This window comes from Ursus americanus, chromosome 21, assembly GCF_024610735.1.
Source record: "Ursus americanus isolate L20-20 chromosome 21, mUrsAme1.1.p, whole genome shotgun sequence".
Lineage (NCBI taxonomy): Eukaryota > Metazoa > Chordata > Mammalia > Carnivora > Ursidae > Ursus > Ursus americanus.
Window position 1 is genome coordinate 8775360 of NC_142147.1, and position 19246 is coordinate 8794605.

General features: G+C 57.7%; 1 protein-coding gene across 1 annotated transcript in view; it reads left to right on the forward strand.

Moving 5' to 3' along the window:
• Positions 1 to 19246, forward strand: part of NKD1 (NKD inhibitor of Wnt signaling pathway 1) — an 81730-nt gene that overhangs the window by 55446 nt on the left and 7038 nt on the right. The window contains exons 5-6 of the mRNA XM_045806755.2: positions 13248 to 13354; positions 16370 to 16465. Coding sequence (XP_045662711.2) covers positions 13248 to 13354; positions 16370 to 16465 — 203 coding nt within the window. The remainder of the gene's footprint in view (positions 1 to 13247; positions 13355 to 16369; positions 16466 to 19246) is intronic.

Sequence of the window (19246 nt, forward strand, 5' to 3'; positions counted from 1 at the left end):
GCACAGATGGCATTGGAAAGCATTTGCTAAGTGGGATAGCATTTCCATTTTCTACTCAGAGAAGAGAATCACTGAACTGGGGAAGCCTTAGGATAGTAGGGACCTTGCTGTGGAGGTGAGGACAGGCAGCTCGCAAGAGAGCCAGGGGGCCAAGGATCTTGGGGAGGGGGGCAGGGGAATCTAGACCTTGGAGCCCCGTAGGGCCTTGAGAGGAGAGCAGACAGTGCCAAGAGTTTCTCAAGGGGAGCCTGGGCCAGACCTGAGGACTGTGGCCACATGCAGCCTGAGAGCTGTCGGCCCCAGGCCATGTGCCCTCAAAGAGGTTCCCCACGTGGCTTGTGTGCAAGTTACACTTTGAGAAGCATTGTTTTAAGAGATTCACTTGGGGGCCGAGGAGTTGGAGGCAGGCTGGGACTCAGGTATCTAGCAAACTTGGCTCCAATACGAGCAGGTCCTGAATCAAGGATTGGGGGGAGTCCCGTGGACAGAACTTCGTGCAGGCTGTGGGCCGTTTGCCTGCAGAGCTGGTGACCACACGCAGAGGCTCCGCGGGTCTGATTCTGTCACTCTTCTGGGCTCCCCCAGGCCTTGGCCGTCATCTTTGGCTCCGTGGAGAGATGCCAGGAGTTGGTGCTTTGAGATCTGGGGAATCAGGGAAAGGTGGGAAGGATGTAAGCCCTGGGGATTGGAGTGACCCCAGACATTGATTCCGTGGGCTTCGGCTCTCATTCCAGTTGTGTATTCATTTCCCGCTCTTTCTCACAGTGACTCATTAGCAAGTTCATTCTCTCGTTCATCCGTCCCCCCACCTACTCCATCTGTCACCCATTCGCTACCCATCCAACCAGCCACCAGTCCACTTGTCTATCTGGTCCCTTCGTTCACCTATCCCTCACTCCTTACCGTCCCACAACCCACCCACCCACTGGCCGTGCCCCACCCATCCATCCATCCATCCATCCATCCATCCATCCATGGTTCTCCCTACTCTCCTACCCCCCGTCCACCAGCCCGCATACTCTGAGTTATCACGCAGCCGCCCACACTCCATCCTCTGCTCACGTGTTCATCTCCCGTCATTCACCCCTTCCGCCATTGACCCATCCTCCAATCATTGTCTGTCTGTCTACCCATTATGTATTGAGCCCCTTGTTACTGCCCCAAAGGAGGCACTTCTCTGTCCTTCAAGGCTCCGTTTACAACCATGTAATTGATTTCAAATGAGATGTTTTTCTCTGCAAATAGACACGAAATGGCCTAGCCGTGGAATCCACTTCCTCCTGGAGGGGAGGGTTACTTTGTGCACTGTCTGCATTCAGAGCGTGAGTCCTCTCGTACCGAAGTAGAAGGACCACTGGCCGAGGAGCACCTAGACCGGGCTCCCCTCCCAGCTCTGGTAACAACCGGCTGTGGATCGCGGCCGGGTCCCCCCAGCTCTGCGCCCCCTTGCCCTCTGTCACATGATGAGTGGAGTCATGGAGCCGGACTCTGTGGGTGCGCAAAGGACGTGGGCTCCTTGTAGGGAGAAGGAAGCCCTGCTGTGGGGGAGGGGAGCACTTACAAACACTGGCTGATAGATGTGGGATGAAGAGGAGGCGCCCAAGGGTCCCGGCTCCTGCTGGGGAAAGGGTATGAGGTTGGCGGTACTCGGTCTGACCCCACGGCCCCCTGGCTGCATGCTGGGCTCGAAGGGCAGCCCGGGCACCTTGCTAGTCCCTGGTGATGTCCGGGCACGTCGGTGCCACCACTCATGGGGGAGGGGGTCAGGAGCCACTCTCCTGCCTCAGTTTCCCAACTAGCGTTCAGACTAAGTTGTTGGTGGTCCAGCTTTTCGGCCTCTGTCTTCAAACAAAAGCTCACACAGAATCAGAGAACGTAAAACAGATCAGGTCGCAGAGAGATGTGGTGGGTTGTGGCCAGTATGTCTTTTGTGAAAAGGGGCACGAGATAGTGCTCTGTATTTCCTACTGTATGAGTAGAGACCACGTGCGTATTACTGTGTAGCGGGAGAGCCCGACAGACAAAATAGGAGCTCCTCTTGGACTTGGGAAGAGGATAGTAAAACCAGAAAGAGCTCCTCAAGAGGACTGTAGTATTAACGGGGAAGAATGTTTTAACTTTCCCAAGAAGAGTGAATTGAAAGACTCGCAACAGAATTAAAAGTGAATACGATGAGTAGAGGAGGCAGGAAGAGCGAGGCTGCTCTGGTTTGCACCTGGGCCGGCCTGCGAGGTTCTGACACTCCTGGGAGGGATGCTGGACCCATGACCATCTGTGGTTCTGTGGTCGCCCATGGTCCCGGCCACGGAGAAGCATCCACCTGGCCCCAGGGCGGGGGGCAGCGGCGCCCCTCTGTGCTACCGGCCAAGGGAGAGCACACCGAATCCTGAATCTCTTCTTTGTCTTCCTGTTGGCCAAGTTCATTGCCTCTTGGCGGGCTGGAGGGCTGTTTAAGGGAGAAAAAAGGCCATCTGAGGCGTGAAGATAAAAAGAAGTCTTTTAGCCATCCCAGGAGAGGCCGGCTTTCGCTCCTGCGTTGTTATGTAAAGCCGGCCCTAATCCAGCATCTTAACCGCCTTAACTGGCCAGCTGGGAGCTCGCGGGATGGCAGATTAAGTCTGGGCCTGGTGCGAGGGCTGCGGAGCTCCTTTTGAACTATGGAGAGAACAAAGTAAACATCAAAAGTCCCAAGCTCCGAGAGCTGGCTGGGCGTGGCAGGGGCGGGACACGTGGCTGGCTTTCCAGGGGAGAAGGGGAGAGGGACCCTCCCTCTGCTGACCCAGCAGGGGTCTGAGCACAGGGGAGGGCCACCCTCGCACTTCACTTGGGTCCCCACCTGGCTTCCGCATCTCGTCCTCGGTTGGTCGGTTGGGCCACACGACAGGTGGTGGCAGCCTGTGGCTTGTGGCCTGAGGTGCAAATTGGAGCCACACCTGTTTGGCAGACCCACCTTACCCTGCATGGCCTCCCGGAAGCACTGTGTCCGGGCGTCCTCCCCACTCGGTGCAGCTTCGGCTCTGTGCCCTTGGGAAGGGAAAGACCTATAAATGGTTACAAGGCCTTCTCTCTGGGTCCCCTCTCTCCCTTCCGCCCAGGGACGTCCCCATCCCTCCCAGTGGCTTGACTTTTGGACTCTGCGTACGGACCCCCAACACCATGTCTGTTTCCTGTCCTCTGACCTCCACGTGGGGCTGGAAGCAGGCACATTGCAGTCCACCTGGCATCTCTAGAACGCTGACTTGAACTCTAGAGGACTTGAAGGCCTCCCTCCAGGCCCCCAGGACTGCTGCAGGGCAGGCTTCCTTCCCCCCAGCCTGGGTTTGGCTTGACCAGACCTATGGGGGGAGGTGGGTGTATCCCTACATCCCTGGGGGTGTCCCTACTTCCCTGGTTAGAGTAGCTGGTCCTGCCAAGCAGTTCGGTGGTGTTGGGCCTGAGGCCCTGCGGGTCTGAGTAGCCCCACGGTGAGCTAAGGACCCATCTGACTCTGCATGGGCCCCGAAATTTGTCTCACCACTACCGCCTCTGAATCTGTGAGAGGCACCTTCCTACCTTTATTTGGGCCTTTTTCAGAATTTGCAAGTCAGACCCCCGATCCAGCCTGGCTTTAACCACCACTCTCTGGGTGACCTTGGGTGAATCGCTTCACGTCTCTGTTTTTCATTTTCCTTGTTGGGGGTAATCGGAGCCCTTCTGCAGGTCTCCCATGAAGACAGGGAGGTCGTTCATGCGAGCGCAGAGAACAGCCCTGGTCCGCAGAGTAAGTGCCCAGCGTATGTGAGCTCGCAGGAGTCTTATTGTTTCACGGGTCTCTTCTTGAAGAGGAGCCAACTGGTGTTTATAATTATTTACTAGTCCAGATCAAAGAAGACCTATTTTCAAAGCTTCTTTAATCCTATTAGAACCTCTCCTTCTCCTCCCAGGGCATGACATAGAGTCTGGCACGCTGTACGTGCTTAATAAATACTCACTGGAAGAATGAAGTCACTGAGTCAGGCAGTCCCCTCCCTCGGGCCACCCAGGCAGGTCCCACATACTCCCCCTCGGCCCCGGTCAGTTCGTCCCGGCCCCCGGGTGTGATATATCAACCCCTCATAGACCCGAGGAACCCTCGGGAAGCCCATTAGTCCCCCTTCATTTGTAGTTGGAAAACCGAGGCCCAGAGAGCGGACGTGACCGGTCCAAGGTCACACAGCAGACTGAGACCAGAACTCAGGCCTCTAACTCCTCCTCCTTGGGGAGAATTTGCTGAGCACCTGCGGGCAGGGTGTCACACGAGGGACGCGGGAAGGACCGTGCCAGTTTCTGGTAGTGGTGCTCGGCCCAAGAGGTAGAACCCAGTGAAGGGGAGAGGGTGGCGAGTCCTCTCTGAGGAGGTGACATGTCAGCTGAGATGTGGGTGCCGGGAAGGAGCCAGCCATGGGAGGACGTGAAGGGAGAGCAGACAGAAGGAGCCAGCAAGCAGAACCCCAAGGGGAAGGAACTTGGGGTTTAGGGAAGCACAAAAGGGAGACCTATGTGGCAGGAGGGGACACTGGGGGACAAGGGTGGGCCAGTCAGCAAGGGTGGGACCACACGCTTGGGTTTTATGCTGCTTTTTGAAGAGAAAGCATTGGAAAATTGTAGGCAAGGTGAGTGCCAGCTTCTGACTTCCATTTTAACAAGGTACTTGTGCCTTCTCGGAAGGATGGGCCGTGCAGGCGGGAGGAAGGAGGCCATGACAATGGGACATGATTCCAGTAGTGCGGGCGAGGGTGATGGTGTCGGCTTTGCATGGGGGCTGTGGGGCCGGAGAGAAATGGGGGTCCTGGTGGGGTAGGCGTGGGAGATGGGAGGTGGAGTGAGGGGGTGGATGAGGGAAAGAAAGGGATCCTAGGCCCCCAACCCGCCCCACCTTGAACTTCCAGCTTAAGGACCAAAAGCAAGGTTGGGGCCTCTTCTGAGGTGGGGGTTCGGGCAGGTGACAGGGAAGGCTGTTTCTTGGGGGCATGTCAGGTTCCCGATGGCTGTTGGACATCCAAGTAGAGATGCCAAGTAGACAGACAGTTGGACACTGCGTCTGGAGGTCAGGGAGCAGCTTGGGGGTGGGGCAAGCGAGAAAGAGAGAGAGGGAGAGAGGGAGGACTTTTAAGGACGTCTCCACAGAGGACCCTGCATGTCTCCCGGGCACCGGTCAATCACTGGGGCTGGCCAGTGGTTCCCTGGAAGTCCTGGAGGAGGAGGAGATGACTGGTGAGCAGCGGGGACCCCCCCCCAACGGAGGGCAGGCGGGCCACACCCCGCTGGCTGCGGCTCTCAGTTCAGAGCCCGTCCTCCTGTGAGTGTCAGCGAGGCCCAACTCCACTCGGCGGCAGTCCCCCCAGCAGCCCGGGGGACAGCAGCTTCTCTCGAGTCTGTTCTTCATAAAAGCTCAGCTGGAACAGTGGAAATTCTGACTTGTGTCAGATACCAAGGCAGCTTTAGTAGTTTCGAGTAGCTCGGGGTTAGATTTTAAAAGTTGAATTTCATCACATGTTTTAACTTGGGCGGGGAGGGAGGGAGAGTGGAAGGGACAGGGTATTTTTAGCCCAAAAAAGCTTTTTTCTCTCTCCTGCTCCCTCTCTGCCGGCATTCCCCCCTCCCTCCCCGAACAGATGTTTCGTTTCAACCCGATTCAAACCTCAAAGCAGAGTGGCTATCAACCTTATGCTCTGATGAGGGAAAAGGCTAGAATGCTATTTGTTGGAAGGTTTTTTCCTCCCTCCCTCCCTCCCTCCACTCCTTCCTTCTTTCCTCTTTTTTTCCTTTCCTTTTTCCCCTCAGTCACAACTCGTCCTTAAATAAAATCTCCCTACGATACAATGCAGCCTGGGGAGGCAAGATTGTGGAAGAAAAAAAACCCAGGCTGGCATGTCTGGTCTCAGGAAGGGGTAGACACCCACTGGTGGAAAGTGCCAGAAACTACCTTGGAGAATCCCGCCGCATTACGTCAATTCCTCTTTGGGTGGTGGTGGTTTTTGTCCTGATAAGCAGGGGCTCAGACTTCAGTCAGGATTCTTTGGGTTCTTTTGACCATCAACCCAAACGCACTGAAGCTTTAGCTGACGATCTTGAAAAATGCTCGGGTGGATTTTGCCTAAAAAGGGCCAGCTGGATCCAGGAGTGCAAACCATGTCATACACACACACACACACACACACACACACACTCCCTCCCTCCCCCCCTTTTCCTCTGTCACCTCTCCCTCTGCCCCTGTGTTGGTCTCTCCCGCTCAGGTGGCAAAGGGTGGCCACCCAGCTCTGGGGGCTCCCATCCTGTGAGCTCAGCCCCCTCAGGTGAAAAAGAGCCCCCAAGGCTCAATACTTTTTGCCAAAGTTTGGTTCTCACCGGGTGGATCTAGGTTGTACGGCACCGGAAGCTTGTCCAGTGTGGGGGTCGTCCTTAAGAAAAAGAATACACGATTCTCTTCTTTATTTTTTGCACGATTCTTTTATAACTTTGAGCCAGACGATAGATCTATCCTGCTAAACTTAAATAAATATATTTCCAACTCAGCCTTCCCTTAGCTCCATTCCAGAAATGCCTGTGTTCACTCTGACATTGCGAGACGCAAGAGGCTGCTTGGGAGTCAGAAAGGAAGGAGACAGTGGTCGTAACCAATTGAGGTGAAAATGCCTAAATGTGAAAGTATCGAAAGACCAAACGACCTTGTGAGCACATTGCCGGGGCCCGTGCAGGTGAGGGGCCCACGAGCTCGGCTTCACTGGTTTCAGGATGAACTGTACCTCAGTACCGACCTAGGAGCAGCCCCCAGGGGCTTTCAGGACAAAATGCCTCATGTCGGGGCGGGGTGCTGGGTGCATCCCCAACGCTGGAGTGGGCTCAGCCCTCCATAAAGGAGGGGTTGAGATGGGGGGGGGGCCCGCCGGAGGAAACCCAGATGCTATTCTCAGAAGGGGGACGATGGCTGCAGGACACACAGGAGCAGGTGTCAACTACTGGGTGACAGAGTGGGGAGACCAGTGGCTGGGGAATCAGGAAACGGCGATTTTCGTTCTTCTGTTTCTACACTTGTGGGTTCAAATCCTGCTTGTGCTACTGACTGTTGGCTTGTTTTGATGATGATGATGGTGATGGTGATGGCAATGACAGTGTCGATGCATCTAGGCTACGGTAGAAAGATCGAATTAACGGAGTAATGATGATAGTGGAGTAATACGGATGACTCACTGAGTGGGGAACCCTAACCTAGCCCCTGGGGGCTTGCAGGCACCTTCTCAGAGGTTGGAGGGCCTGGGCGGAAGACCTGAAGGAGCTTTCAAGCCAGGGCAAGTGTTCTTGGCAGGGATAACAGCGTGAGCGCACGGCTGGGTCCAAAACTAAAGAGCAGGTCAGTGGAGAGACTGGGCCGAAAGACAGCAGCAGGCGAATCATTTTCGGCAGGGAAATCTGTGGCCCCATCCATTTTGCTTCTTCAGGTTGCTTTCCTCTTTGGTAAGATGCAAACAGGAACCGACCCTGCCCGGTGCTCTTAACAGGCCCTAACGGAATAGCTCACGTACCCACTAACCTCACCAGCCTGCTGCCGGGCTCGTTGACGAGCAGACTGGCGCGTCTCTCGGACCCTCGCTCCCTCAGGAGAGCCTCGCGCAAATGATGCGAGAAACCATTTGGCCTGGAATGCACATATGATATCTTTCTCTTTTTACTGGCAGCAGATTGACCCGCCTAATTATATTTGGCATAGGCTAATATTAAAATTCATCTGCATTCCCTCCAACAGCTGCTGGTGGGGGGCTGGGGAGTCAGAAACATCCTGGCGAGCCACCCCGAGACTAAAATATTTGCAGCAGATAATCTGCACGCGGACAATTGAGAAGGGCCTGTGGAGACGTTAGGGCGGGTGTCCAAACTCCAGCAAGGAAGCTCTGGCTTGTGTTAGATCTTACGTCGTAGCAACTGAGAAGAACGTGGCAGGTAACCGGGCAGAGAGAACCACCCGTCTGAGTGTTAAGCATTTCTGGTCTCTGGTGGGGGTGGGGAGGGGGGGCTGGTAATTGTCATAATGGGATCTCAAATTTGTCCCTGCTTCCTAAATTTATTATCAACCAGGCCTCTCTGGATTGTGTTAAAATAAGCCGGTGTTTGCTCGGATCCTCCAGGGTTTGGATTTTAGCCTAAGTATGGGATTCAGAAACAGACCTACCTCTTTCAAGCACCCGCTTTCTCACGCCGGTTCCCGATCTCAGTCAAGCTGGAATTGATGGTGTGTTTTTTATACGGCCTTCCTTGTGTCTGCCTCTGGGGTTTGGTGCCACTTAGCATGCTGGCGTGGATTGGCTGCCCTGTGCGTGTGCTGTGGGCATCCCAGGGGCACTAGGCGGCAGGACCCCGGCTCCCACGAGACTTGCAGTCTGGCCGCCAGGATGTGGCAGGCTCCTGGGAAGGACTTGGAAGATCCCAGATCAGACTGGGCAGAATGAAGTGCTGGGCCGGATGGGGCGAGACCAAACTCTGCTCGCCACAAATGCATTCGTGCCAAGTAAAGAAAAGAGTTTCCAATCCCCCCCACCCCCGCCTCCAGACAACTTTCGGCCATCTGTCCAAAAAATATCACTGGCAATATACAAGAGTGTGAGGTCCAGTCTGTGAATGGCGCCCCCTAGAGTTGTATAGTGCACAACCGGCTTCTCAGCTGACCCTAAGCCCGCCCCCCCAGGAAAGAGCCCTGAGGTGCTGGTCCTGCCTGGGTGCCAGGGAGGGTGGGGCTGCGGGAGGGCAGATCTGTTTTATTTTGTAGCCCTCTTCTCACCCTGTTTGGGTGGTGCCAGCTGTCAGCAGCTTCTGGCTGGGTGGGCTGTGCCATCCTGCTGTCTGGGTCACTGCTATTTGCCAGGCTAAACAGGCTCGAGGAAGTGACCGGGGCTCTCCCAGCATGCGGTCCCAAATGAGCTGTTGATGTCTCCCATCGGGACTGTGGGTGCGGGGTGAGGGCTGGGAGTCTAGACCCCATGATCACCCCCAACATCCATCCCGACCATCCCCACGCGGGTCTTTCCTCACTCGCTGGTGCTCCTCTGTACTCTCCTCTTTCCCTCTCTTCCTCCCCAGCCCCCTCTTCTTTTTAAACTGGGGGAGGGACAGGGAAGAGACTGTCTTTGATCTCAGTGGAGGAAAAAAGTCTGTTCTGTTCAGGCTTTTGGCTAACACAACAAACAGTGTTTAAAATTTAACTTTGCTTAATTAATTAGTAATTCTGTTTAATGCTGTCTGATCTCCCTCCAAAAGGTATTTTGAAGCTTGAGAAGGGAACATCAAAGGGAGCCGGGTGAAGATGGTCAAGTAATGCATTTAATCTGGCAGTTGCTGGGGGTGGAGAGATGCCAGGTTGGGAGCTAATGTGGGAGAGAGCCATCATCTGGTAAACACAGCCAGCAGGCTCCTCGCAGCCATGGCGTGAGGAGGGACAGGGAGCAGTTTCCAAAGAGAAGGAGCTCCGCACACCACCCCCAGACTCGTCTGAGCTGAGAATTGGTTTGAAGAAATCAGAGTTGACATTTTCTTTCGTCCATGCCTACTGTGTATGGTTGGGCAGGTTGTGTACTGCACAAGAGTTTCCAGTTAAGCAGGTGAGCAGCAGGTGAAATCCAGCCTGCAACCTGCTTATCAGGGTACCCTGGTAGGAAGGGTACCTAAGTGTAGTTCACAAACTTTTCTATAAAGGACCAGGAGAGTACAACTTTTAGGCTTTGCAGGCCATATAGACCCTGTTGTGATTACTGAACTTTGCCATCGCAGAGTGAAGCGGCCATACACAGTGCATATGAACGTGACTGTGTCCCAATAAAACTTTATTTACAAAAACAGGCGGTGGGTGGGCTGGGTTTGACTCACAGGGCATAGCTTACCAGCCTCTGCTCTAAGTCATCTAAAGGTACGTCACAGGCAATGATATGAACGCAGGATATAAACCCAGAACGCGAGTCTTGGAACTCGAAGGCTTTGCTTTCCTCCTTTCTCCATCCCTTCCCTTCCTTTTTCTACCCTTCCTCCAGCTTTCCTTTCTTCTTTCAAATTAGCAGTATCTCCTGTTGTTACTGTGAGTGATTAAAGAATGATCGGAGTCCCTCTGAAATTATGCCCCCCTGAAGATCATCTCTGGGGGAAAACAATCTCTGGTATGAGCAGGAGTAGGAGAGAGAGAATGGGCTCAGAATCCGGCACCAAACCCCATCCCGATAAAAATGCCATGGTCTTTGCTGGTTGGCAGGACCGTGACAGCCCGAAGCGAGCACCTTTTACCCTCCTTGTGCCCACGAGCCCAGCGATGGATGGATGGAGGTGGCTCGGGCTGCACAGGGGTGGCGGGGCTGGCTGCTGGTTGGTGTTTGGTTTGAGAGGTTCACATGTGGGTGTAGAAGCAGAGCCCCGAGTCCCAGCCCCTGCCTCTGCCACTGGAGTCTGCTAGGCTTTCTGATCAGCTCTGGCACCTCCTCGGCCCATTGGGCCGGGACAGGGACAGGGTGAAGGGCCTTCTTCGGTGGGGGCAGAGGGCGCCGACTGTCCTTGTTCCTGGCCCGCAGGGCTCTGGGGCAGGATAGCTCCTGGTCCTGCGACCCATCGGTGGCCAGTCCTGTGGGTGTCCGGGAGGTTTTCTGAGCTGGGATGGGATGAGGGACCCCTTGGTGACGAGAAGGCAATCCAGACCACGCTGGTCTTTAGAGAAGACACAGGAAGAGCGTGAGCTCTTCAAGGGGGGCGCGTTCCACCCCCGTGGGTGAGGAGGAAGGAGGGGAGGCGGGGAGGGCCTGCGTGTGAGGAGGGGTGCCCCAGAGAAGGAGGGAGAAGGGACAGAGTTTTCTTTCCTTTGGATTTTATCAAGTGGAACTTAAAAGGCAAGGTTGAACCTGAAGCTGGTTTTCTGATAACTTTGAACTTGAAGTTTGGTTTCGATAAGCCTGGCTGGCTTACATCTCCAGCCAGGACCTCTGCGGAGGGAGGCTGCAGCTTTGAAGATGGAGCTGGGCTTTGTTTTCCTCTCTTCTCTCCCCCCATGCCTCGCAGGGGGGCTGAAGAGAGGATGTTGCCAGCCAGAAGGGCACCATGGTTTGTCCAGTGGGGCGGTTTTGGGGGTGAGGGGGATCACCCGGATCTGGGCTGTCCGCTGGGACCATGGCTCCCCTCCGTCTTTGGCAAAGCCAGCTTTTATGGAGCACCTATTGCATACAGACCACTGTGCTACGGAGGCACGTGCCTCGTTGCCTCCCCCCACCCCAACCACCCTATGGGGAAGAAACCATTTCATCCCCATTCTCCACACGGGGAGCCCAAGATCCAGACAAGTCCAGCGCCTTCGCCGAAGCTGCCCGGGCCAGTCAGTAGCAGGGGCAGGATATGGACCCAGGATACCAGTGCTCTCAACCAGGACGGTCCCACTGAGCTCAGCTGCACCCCCCGGAGATGCTGGGGGCTGGCAATGGAGAGAGACCCCGCTCCCTGACTCGCTCTGACAAGCTGCCTTCTAAATGGGGGCGGCCGGGGTGCCTCGTGCTTCGTAGCCTGGGAGAAGCACTTTGCCTTGCACCCCGTCTCGTGCCACGATGGCGGCTGCTCTGGCCCAGCAGGAGACCGGCAGATTGGGGGGTGGGGGGGATCAGGGTGGCCCAGGCTGTGTGCTCGGCTGTCCTTGGGTCACCGACTAACTGCCCACTTGACTGCCCAGGACTCAGCAGTGCACGGACTGGCCTGGCCACGGCGCTGTTGGCTTTGGAAGAGCAGGGAGGGCAGGGCCTGGTTTTTTTTTTTTTTTAACAGAGACAGACAGCCAGCGAGAGGGAACCCAAGCAGGGGGAGTGGGAGAGGAAGAAGCAGGCTTCCAGCAGAGGAGCCTGATGTGGGGCTCGATCCCAGAACGCCAGGATCATGCCCTGAGCCGAAGACAGACACCTAACGACTGCGCCACCCAGGCGCCCCAGGGCCTGGTTTTATCCACTAGAGCAGAAGCCATCCGTGTCAGTCACCTCCCCCCACCGCCGTCAAGCCCCCCCCCCAGGGGGCCTCTGAGGAGCTAGATCTCCTTTTAGGTTTGTCCTTATCGGCCTCACTCTGCGAAAGCACCACGAGGGAGCTGGGGGCTGTGACTGAGGCAGGGTCTCCTGCTGGATCGCTGCCAGCTCTAGGGACTTGTTGCCTGGTTGTGGGGGCATCGCAGGCCGGCCCCCCCGCATCCCTCTGGGTGTACCTGGAGTGAAGAGAAAGATGGGGGCACTCAGGCCCAGTTGGGAGGGGAGCTGTGGATGGAGTCAGGTCAGTCTGTTGCCGCCGTGGCCTTCCTGTCCCCGCCCGTCTGGACGGGTGACCAAAGCACCCTTATCTTCAGCTCCTCCCTCCCTGTCCTGTTAGCCATCCCAGGCTGCCTGTGTTTGAGATGATGCTTTCACGTCCTTTTGCATGCCCAAAGCCTCCGTTTTGAGAAAACTTAGCTACCGACTGTGCCGATTCCTGAGAGACTGAGCGGGGAGGGGACATCATTCCTTTGACTGTAACTACTAGCAGCCTCCAGGACCCTGCGTGCTGGCCCTGGGCCCTTGGCCTTTTCAGTCCCAGCTCTTTGAATCCACACGAGGATCCCGTGGGGAGGGGACTGTCCGGATCCCTGTTGGAGAGCTGGGGAAACGAGTCGGGAGGTCTGGAGAAGTTGCACCGCTCGCCCTGGGTCACACATAGTGTCTGGAGGACCCGAGCAGGGACTAAGGCTGCTTCTCAGGCCGCCTGAGGGAAGCCCCCTGCCTCCTGCTTCTCTCAGTCTTCCTGACCACTCACCAGAGTGCCGTTCACTGGGCCCATGAGGCGGCATCTTTGAGGAGGCCAGAATGTCAGCAGGGAAGGCAGTGAGACTGTGTGGACAGTGGCCACACTCCACGAGCTCCCTGTCTGCCTGCCTCTGGTCTGAGGGCCCTGGCTGGCCACAGGCTGCTTATCTGGGCTCTATAGTTGGGGCAGAGAATGGCGGCCTTGAGGCGCCCTGGGGTCATCTGAGTGGCCAGCACGGGTGCCCCTGGGAGGGGGTCTCCCCTCGGGCAGCCGTGGACATTACCAGAGGCCAGACAGCAAAGGGATTTTGACTATAGCACACGGGCAGGGCAGGAAAGGGCCCAGCACCCTGGCGCTCCTCCTCACGGTCCCCAGAACAAAGCCCCAGTGGGGGCGGTGGCCCGGAGGCCCAGCTGGGGACCATCCTCACGCTGTCTCACTTGCCCTCCCCACAGTGGCCCTGCCTCCCGAGAAGACAGACGGGGTGGCCAGCGGAGATGAGAAGAGGAGGGAGAAGGCGAGCGAATCTTGCCCGGGCTCCAAGAAACAGCTGAAGTTTGAAGTAAGTTCCCTGTCCTGGTGCTGGGCTCTGGAGAGAAGGGTTTCTGTCCTCTCGGCGGTGCTTTTCGAGGAGGGAAGCTGAGGCCTGTCCAGATGCAAAGGCCTTTCACCTCCTGTGTGAACAGCTGTCCTTTGTGGGAGGTTTGTCCCGCCACGTCGGGGGCTGCCCCAGCTCCACAGAGGCCCTGAGGACTGAGCACCGCCATCCCACTGGGCTGTGGCCCGGCAGTCTGGGGGCGGACGTGAGGGGGGACCGTGGGGCCTGGCCCTGGCCCTGGCATTACTGTACTAGGTGACTGCCTTCCCCTCTGGGCTCGGTTTCCTCGTTAGTTGAAGAAGTCATTCCGACTCCTGGGGCTGTTCTGGGGAACATGTGGGGGCTCTCGGGTAGGCTGGATGCCAGGAGGCAGGAGGCCTTAGGCAGGTCCCCTACCCTATCTGGGACTCAGTTTCCCCATGTGGTCAACAACTAAAGGGACACGCCCCCCTAAAGCTTGCAGTCTGTCTGTCCTGCCCCGTCCCAAACAGTACGTTACGCTCTTCTGTGGACCAAGCAGGGCGGGTGCTAGAGCGGAAGCCGGACCTGTCGGCGTGGAGCTGACCGGCTTCTCTCTGCCCTCCCTTCTCCTCCCTTCCTCCTTCTCTGCTTCCCTCCCTGAGACCACTAGGGCATAGCTCTGGAGCCGGCAGGCTGGGGTTCACATCCTAGCTCTGCCACTGCCCCGCTGGCCTCCCCTGGGACATGGGGGTAGTTTCCGTCTATGTTACTGGGGTGTTGCTGTGAGCCTGGGAAGGTAACGCACCTAACATGCTTAAAGGGTGGCGCTATCATGTCAGTGCTTTCCTTCTTCCTTCCAGCCAAGCTTGAGTGACACCTGCGGGGTACCGGGGGACCCCACAGTGAATTGGGCAGGGCTCCTGCCTTCCCGGAGCACAGTGCGGCGAGGGGGACAGGACGGTGACCCAGACCCGGACACTGCACAGTCAGGGATGTGACGGGGGTCCGGAAGCTCACGGAGGGGGTGGCTGCCTCGGTCAGGCTGGAGGTGAGGACACAGAGCCTCTGGGTTAAGGAGAGCACTTTCAGCCGAGGGAACGGCAGGAGCAAAGGCCCAGAGGCCTGTCCGTGCCGCAAGCCGCGTGGGAAGGCGCTGCGTCATATTGTGCAGTGATGGCAGGTGCTGCGGGGAGATGACTGGGACAGGGTGTGAGGTGGCTCACAGTGGCCCTAAATGCAGGACTGGGGGGCGGGCAGCATCCAGCTGGGGAGCTGGGGTGGCTAGCTTCTTCCCAGAGCCCACCGGAGTGCCTGCGTGTCTTCTGGGGCGGTCGAGGGGGTTGAGGGCCGAGGGCCGAGGGCAGCAGCAGAGGGAAGGCTCACACCTAGATGTCTCACTTCCCTGGGGAGCCCAGGTGGCGGTGGTTGGGGAGGGGGACAAAAGACATATATGACAGAAGTTGGGGGGAATAGTTACTGAACCCCGAGCTGTCTTTGGAGTGGTGCAGAAGGGCCAGGGAAGAGGAATCAGATAAATGCTGTGTGTGCGAGTGTGTGTGAGTGTGTGTGTGCGTGTGTGTGTGCGCGTGTGGGCATGTGTGCGGGGCGAGCGCTGAGCTACATGAAACGGTGCCTCGCAGAGCAGAGTGGGCACTTGGCAGGTATCAGACGGGCATGTCACAACTGAGGGAAGGCTGGCTTTGAACTCCGCGTGGGCCGCCCGAGGACTGCTGGAGGGAACTGGCTTCGAGCTGCAGAGGCTGGGGGCAGGGACGCCGCGCTCGGGCACTCGTCCCTGTCAGCATTCAGAGGCAGGGTATCCCCCCTCTCTGGGAGGCTGAGTCTGTCCTCCTGCAAAAGGAGAGGGCAGCTGAATGGCCTGGGAGCATCTTTGCTTGTTTTCATAAAATCTTGTGAACCTCTTTGCCAAAACAGCCAGCCTTTCTCGAGCTTTCTATCTGGTGTTCGGCTGGCTCCTGCATACGCACTGCCAGGGACAGAGCTCATCACGTCCCAGCTTGGGTGCCTGTGGTTAGACACGTCGGGTCCTGTGAGCGGTGATAATGAAGTGGTTGTTAACATTTCGTACATCATATGTTAACGTTACAGCAAAGACAATGGCAGCCACTGTCATTAATTGGACTTCTCTAGGTGCCAAACAGTTCCACACTTTTTCCAGGTGCCCCATTGCAGAGCCTGAGGCAAGGACTTGGCAGGTGATCCCAGGGAGCAGCAAAGGAGGGAAGCCAGTACCTGTGGGTGAATGGGTGGATCCGCGCCAGGGCAGCTGGGGCTCCGTCCTGCTGCCCCCCCCTCCCCCGGAGAGCCATGCAGAGTGCCTCAGGCTGCCCCGGGCATTCAGGCCCCAGCTCTTCAGGTCTTCGGCGGACACAGAAGCTGGCCGCTTGAGGTGGGAGGTCGGGAGCTGTCCACCACAGCTGCCCAGGAACGCCGAGGGGATGTGGGGTGCTCCCAGCAGCCTTGTGAGATCCGTACTGGCCTTTCCCATAATTTACAGGAGGGGAAACTGAGGTACAGAGAAGCCACGCCCAGGGTCACACAGCCGCGGAGGGCCACGTACCGGCTCCCACCGGGGCTGAGCTGGAGCTTTACCTTTTAATGCTCGCTCACCCTCTTCTGCCTTCCAGGTCGGGGGGCCACCCTGGGTGTCCTGCCGTAGCTTCCCATTACGGGTCCCTGTGTCTTCCAGTAACGTCTGTCCCTTGGTCCGAGTTCAGTCTCCCTGAGGCCCTGGAGCTTCCTCTCAGACCCCCAGGTCACACCCCCCGGTGTTTCCTTTGCCTTCAAAGACCCAGAGGCTGTCTGGCACCCCCACAGGCCTCTCTCCCTGGGCCAGACCTCCCCTGCCCGCCTGGCCTCCCCACCCGGCCCCTCACGTCTTGGTCGTTGTGCTCTTCCTTCACGCAAGGTCTGAGGAGGGCCGTGGGGAGGTGGCAACCCCGTGACCTGGCCTCGGGGTACTCCAGCCATGCCCGTGGGTTGTCTGTCTGTGTCCAGGAGTTGCAGTGTGACGTGTCAGTGGAAGAGGACAGCCGGCAGGAGTGGACCTTCACCCTGTACGACTTCGACAACAATGGCAAGGTCACCCGTGAGGTGAGTGCACCTGCCGGGCCTGCTGCCCTGGCCACACCCTCGGGCACTCCTGCCCCTCCCCCTTCTCCAGGGCGCCCTGCCAGGCGGTGGGGAGGTGTGGGGAGGGGATCGAGGCTGCTGGAGCTTCAGGGAGACCTGGAGGGGTGTCCCAGAGCTGCCCAGTGAGTGGGCAGCAGGGACAGAGGAAGGGGGAGCCGGGCTCCCCTGCACTCAGCCTAGGCACTGCTCCCACTGGGGAAGGGGAAGAGTGAGATGCAGTCTGAGGGCTCCCCGGAGGAGGAGAACCCTGAGTCCCAACAGAGTCCTGTCCTGCCTCTTCCTCTCTGGAGTCCGAGAGCTCTGGCTAGGGCAGGGGTTGCGACCATCCCAGGCTGCTACCCAACTCAGCCAGTGTGCCCAGGAGCTGGGGCCAGGTGGGCACACAGAGGCCAGGCAGGGCCTCCCTCCGCCAAGGCAGGAATGAGCACCCCCAGCCCCGAGAGCTCTGTGCCTGGCCTGCTCACGGGCCCGTTCTTTGCCTCCCTCCTCCCTCTGAACGCCGGCGTCTCTCCCCTCAGGGCTCCTGCCGCACCTCTTTCCTCCCTGTGTACCTCTCACCCTTCTTCCGTGCCTCTGTCTGGATACTGAGCACCCTCTGTGGGCATCTGCTGTGCCCTAGGTGTGGGGACAAGGGGACAAACAGTGCAGACATGGCTCCCGGCCCGTGGTTCTGACAGCTGCTGAGGGAGGCCCACCCCAAACAATTACAGGACAGTCCTGAGGTGTGACGGGGTTGGTGAAGGAGATAAACAGTGTGACAGAGAGGGGCCCATGTGTCTAGGAAACCTCCTGGGGGAGGCGTCGTGGAGCCGAGCGAGCATGGCCTGCAGAGCTGGGGGAGAGAGGCCCGGCAGGTGCAGAGCGGGAGTGCTTGGGGTGTTTAAGGTGCCAGACGAGACTGTGCGGTGGGTGCCCACCAGGACACCGGGCTGTGGCCCGAGCCAGCAGGGCAGGCCCTGGCTTGGGTTCCTGGGGCTCAGGGAAGCCCCTGGTAGGTGGTTGAAGCAGGGCCATGACCTGGTCTGAGCTACTGCAGTGTCTGCTTTCCTCTTACCCTGGGCCTGGGTGCCACCCCTTCTGCCTCCACGTGGCTTTCCCCGCCGTCCCTCTGGGGCATCGTCTCCCTCCCCAGGAGGCGCTGGCTTTCAGATGTGTGACCTGCTCTGAGAGCAGCATGGCTGGCTCCACGCCCACCTCATGTCCGGCTCACAGGGGCACCCGGGGTGTCCCCAGAGAAGCTTTGCTGTCTTCTCTCCCTGCTTGGTTCAGGGCTACAGGTTTTCTTTTCTGTGACTGGTGCAGGAGAAGCTGCCAGAAGGAACACCTGGGTGAACAAAGGGCATCTCTTCCTTAGGCCGTGGCTTAAGGAATGTTCCAACAGGGTGGGAGAAGAAGCTGGGAGGGACTTTCAATCATTCAGGACTCTTGGGGATGTAAGTGACAGAACCCCAGCAAACTGCTATTGGTTTGAAAAAAAAAAAAAAGGAGTATATGGTGGTCCAGGGCACTGACTTCAGGCGCGGCTGGATCCAGAGGTTTGGTGCCTTCAGGACTAGCTACTTGCAGTGGCTCGGTTTCATCTGCGTTCCTTCGTTGTCTGGCAGCCTTTCCCCTGGCCAGTAGCAAGGTGACGGTTGACATTTTCCCTCTATCTGGGACTCTCAGCGACCCTCCCAATTCAGAAGTTCCAGAACTGAATCTCACTGGCTCTGACCACCTCACATGAGTGTCCCTGACCCAGTCATTTTTGCCATGGGTTTGCGATGGCTTGAGATGGCCTACTCTGGGTCGTGGAGCCGGGGGAAGTTACTGGATACATGAGCCACAAAGACTGAAAGTGAGAGGGGGCGTGTAGTCGGCTCACAAAGTAATATCAACATACTGTTATTAGGGGGCAGGGGAATGGGTTCTGGGCAGGCAAAGCCCCAAGAGGAGCCTGGGTACTTGGGAAGCAGTGGAAACCCTTCTTGGTTGGAGACCCTGGGGAGGCCGGGGGATGGTTTAGGTGAACCCCTGTCTCCCTCCAGCTGTGATGCTTTGTGCGAGGGGTTATGGTTTTTCTGGAGTGAGCACCGCCGTTCCCCCCCATCCTGTTTGGGAATGGCAGCTGCGGTGTAATTATCTTCACAGGGGAACACATTGCAGTCTGGAAGCTTGGGTAACTGAGCTGAAAGGCAGTGGCCCCAGCCGTCTGTCCGGGCCACGCAGGCAGCCGGGCTGGGCTTCTCGGGGGTGCGGTGGCATTGTCCTCTCTTCAGACTCGTGTGGCAGCGAAGACCACGCTGGCCCTGCTAGCCGCAGCCTTCATTCCTTGCTGGTTCGGAAATGCTGACCATAAGAGGGTTGACCCCCACCTCGGAGGCCTTGCAGAAACCCGCGGGCAGATGCTGCAGTCTGGCTCTGCGTCTTGCTTTTCTTTACCCTCAGTAACGAGAGGAAGAGCAGGGAAGTGAGGGTTCCCGAGGAGGCTGCCCCAGCCCGGGCTAGAGAAGGCCATCCTTGGATCGTGTCTTCCTCCTGCCGAGAAGCGAGGAGGCTGGCTTCCAGTCCAGGGAGAACCCAGCCTCGTGTTTCCCCTTGGTCTATTTTTAGCCCCAAGGCCACTCCTCAAAGCTGGCTATAAATACTGGTCCCCTCCATGCTCGCTGGCTGCCTGCGGGCATGTTTCTGTGCGCTGGGGCAGACAGGCTCCCACCTCATGGCAGCTACAGCCCAGAGCTGGCGTCTGGGCTCGCTTCCCAA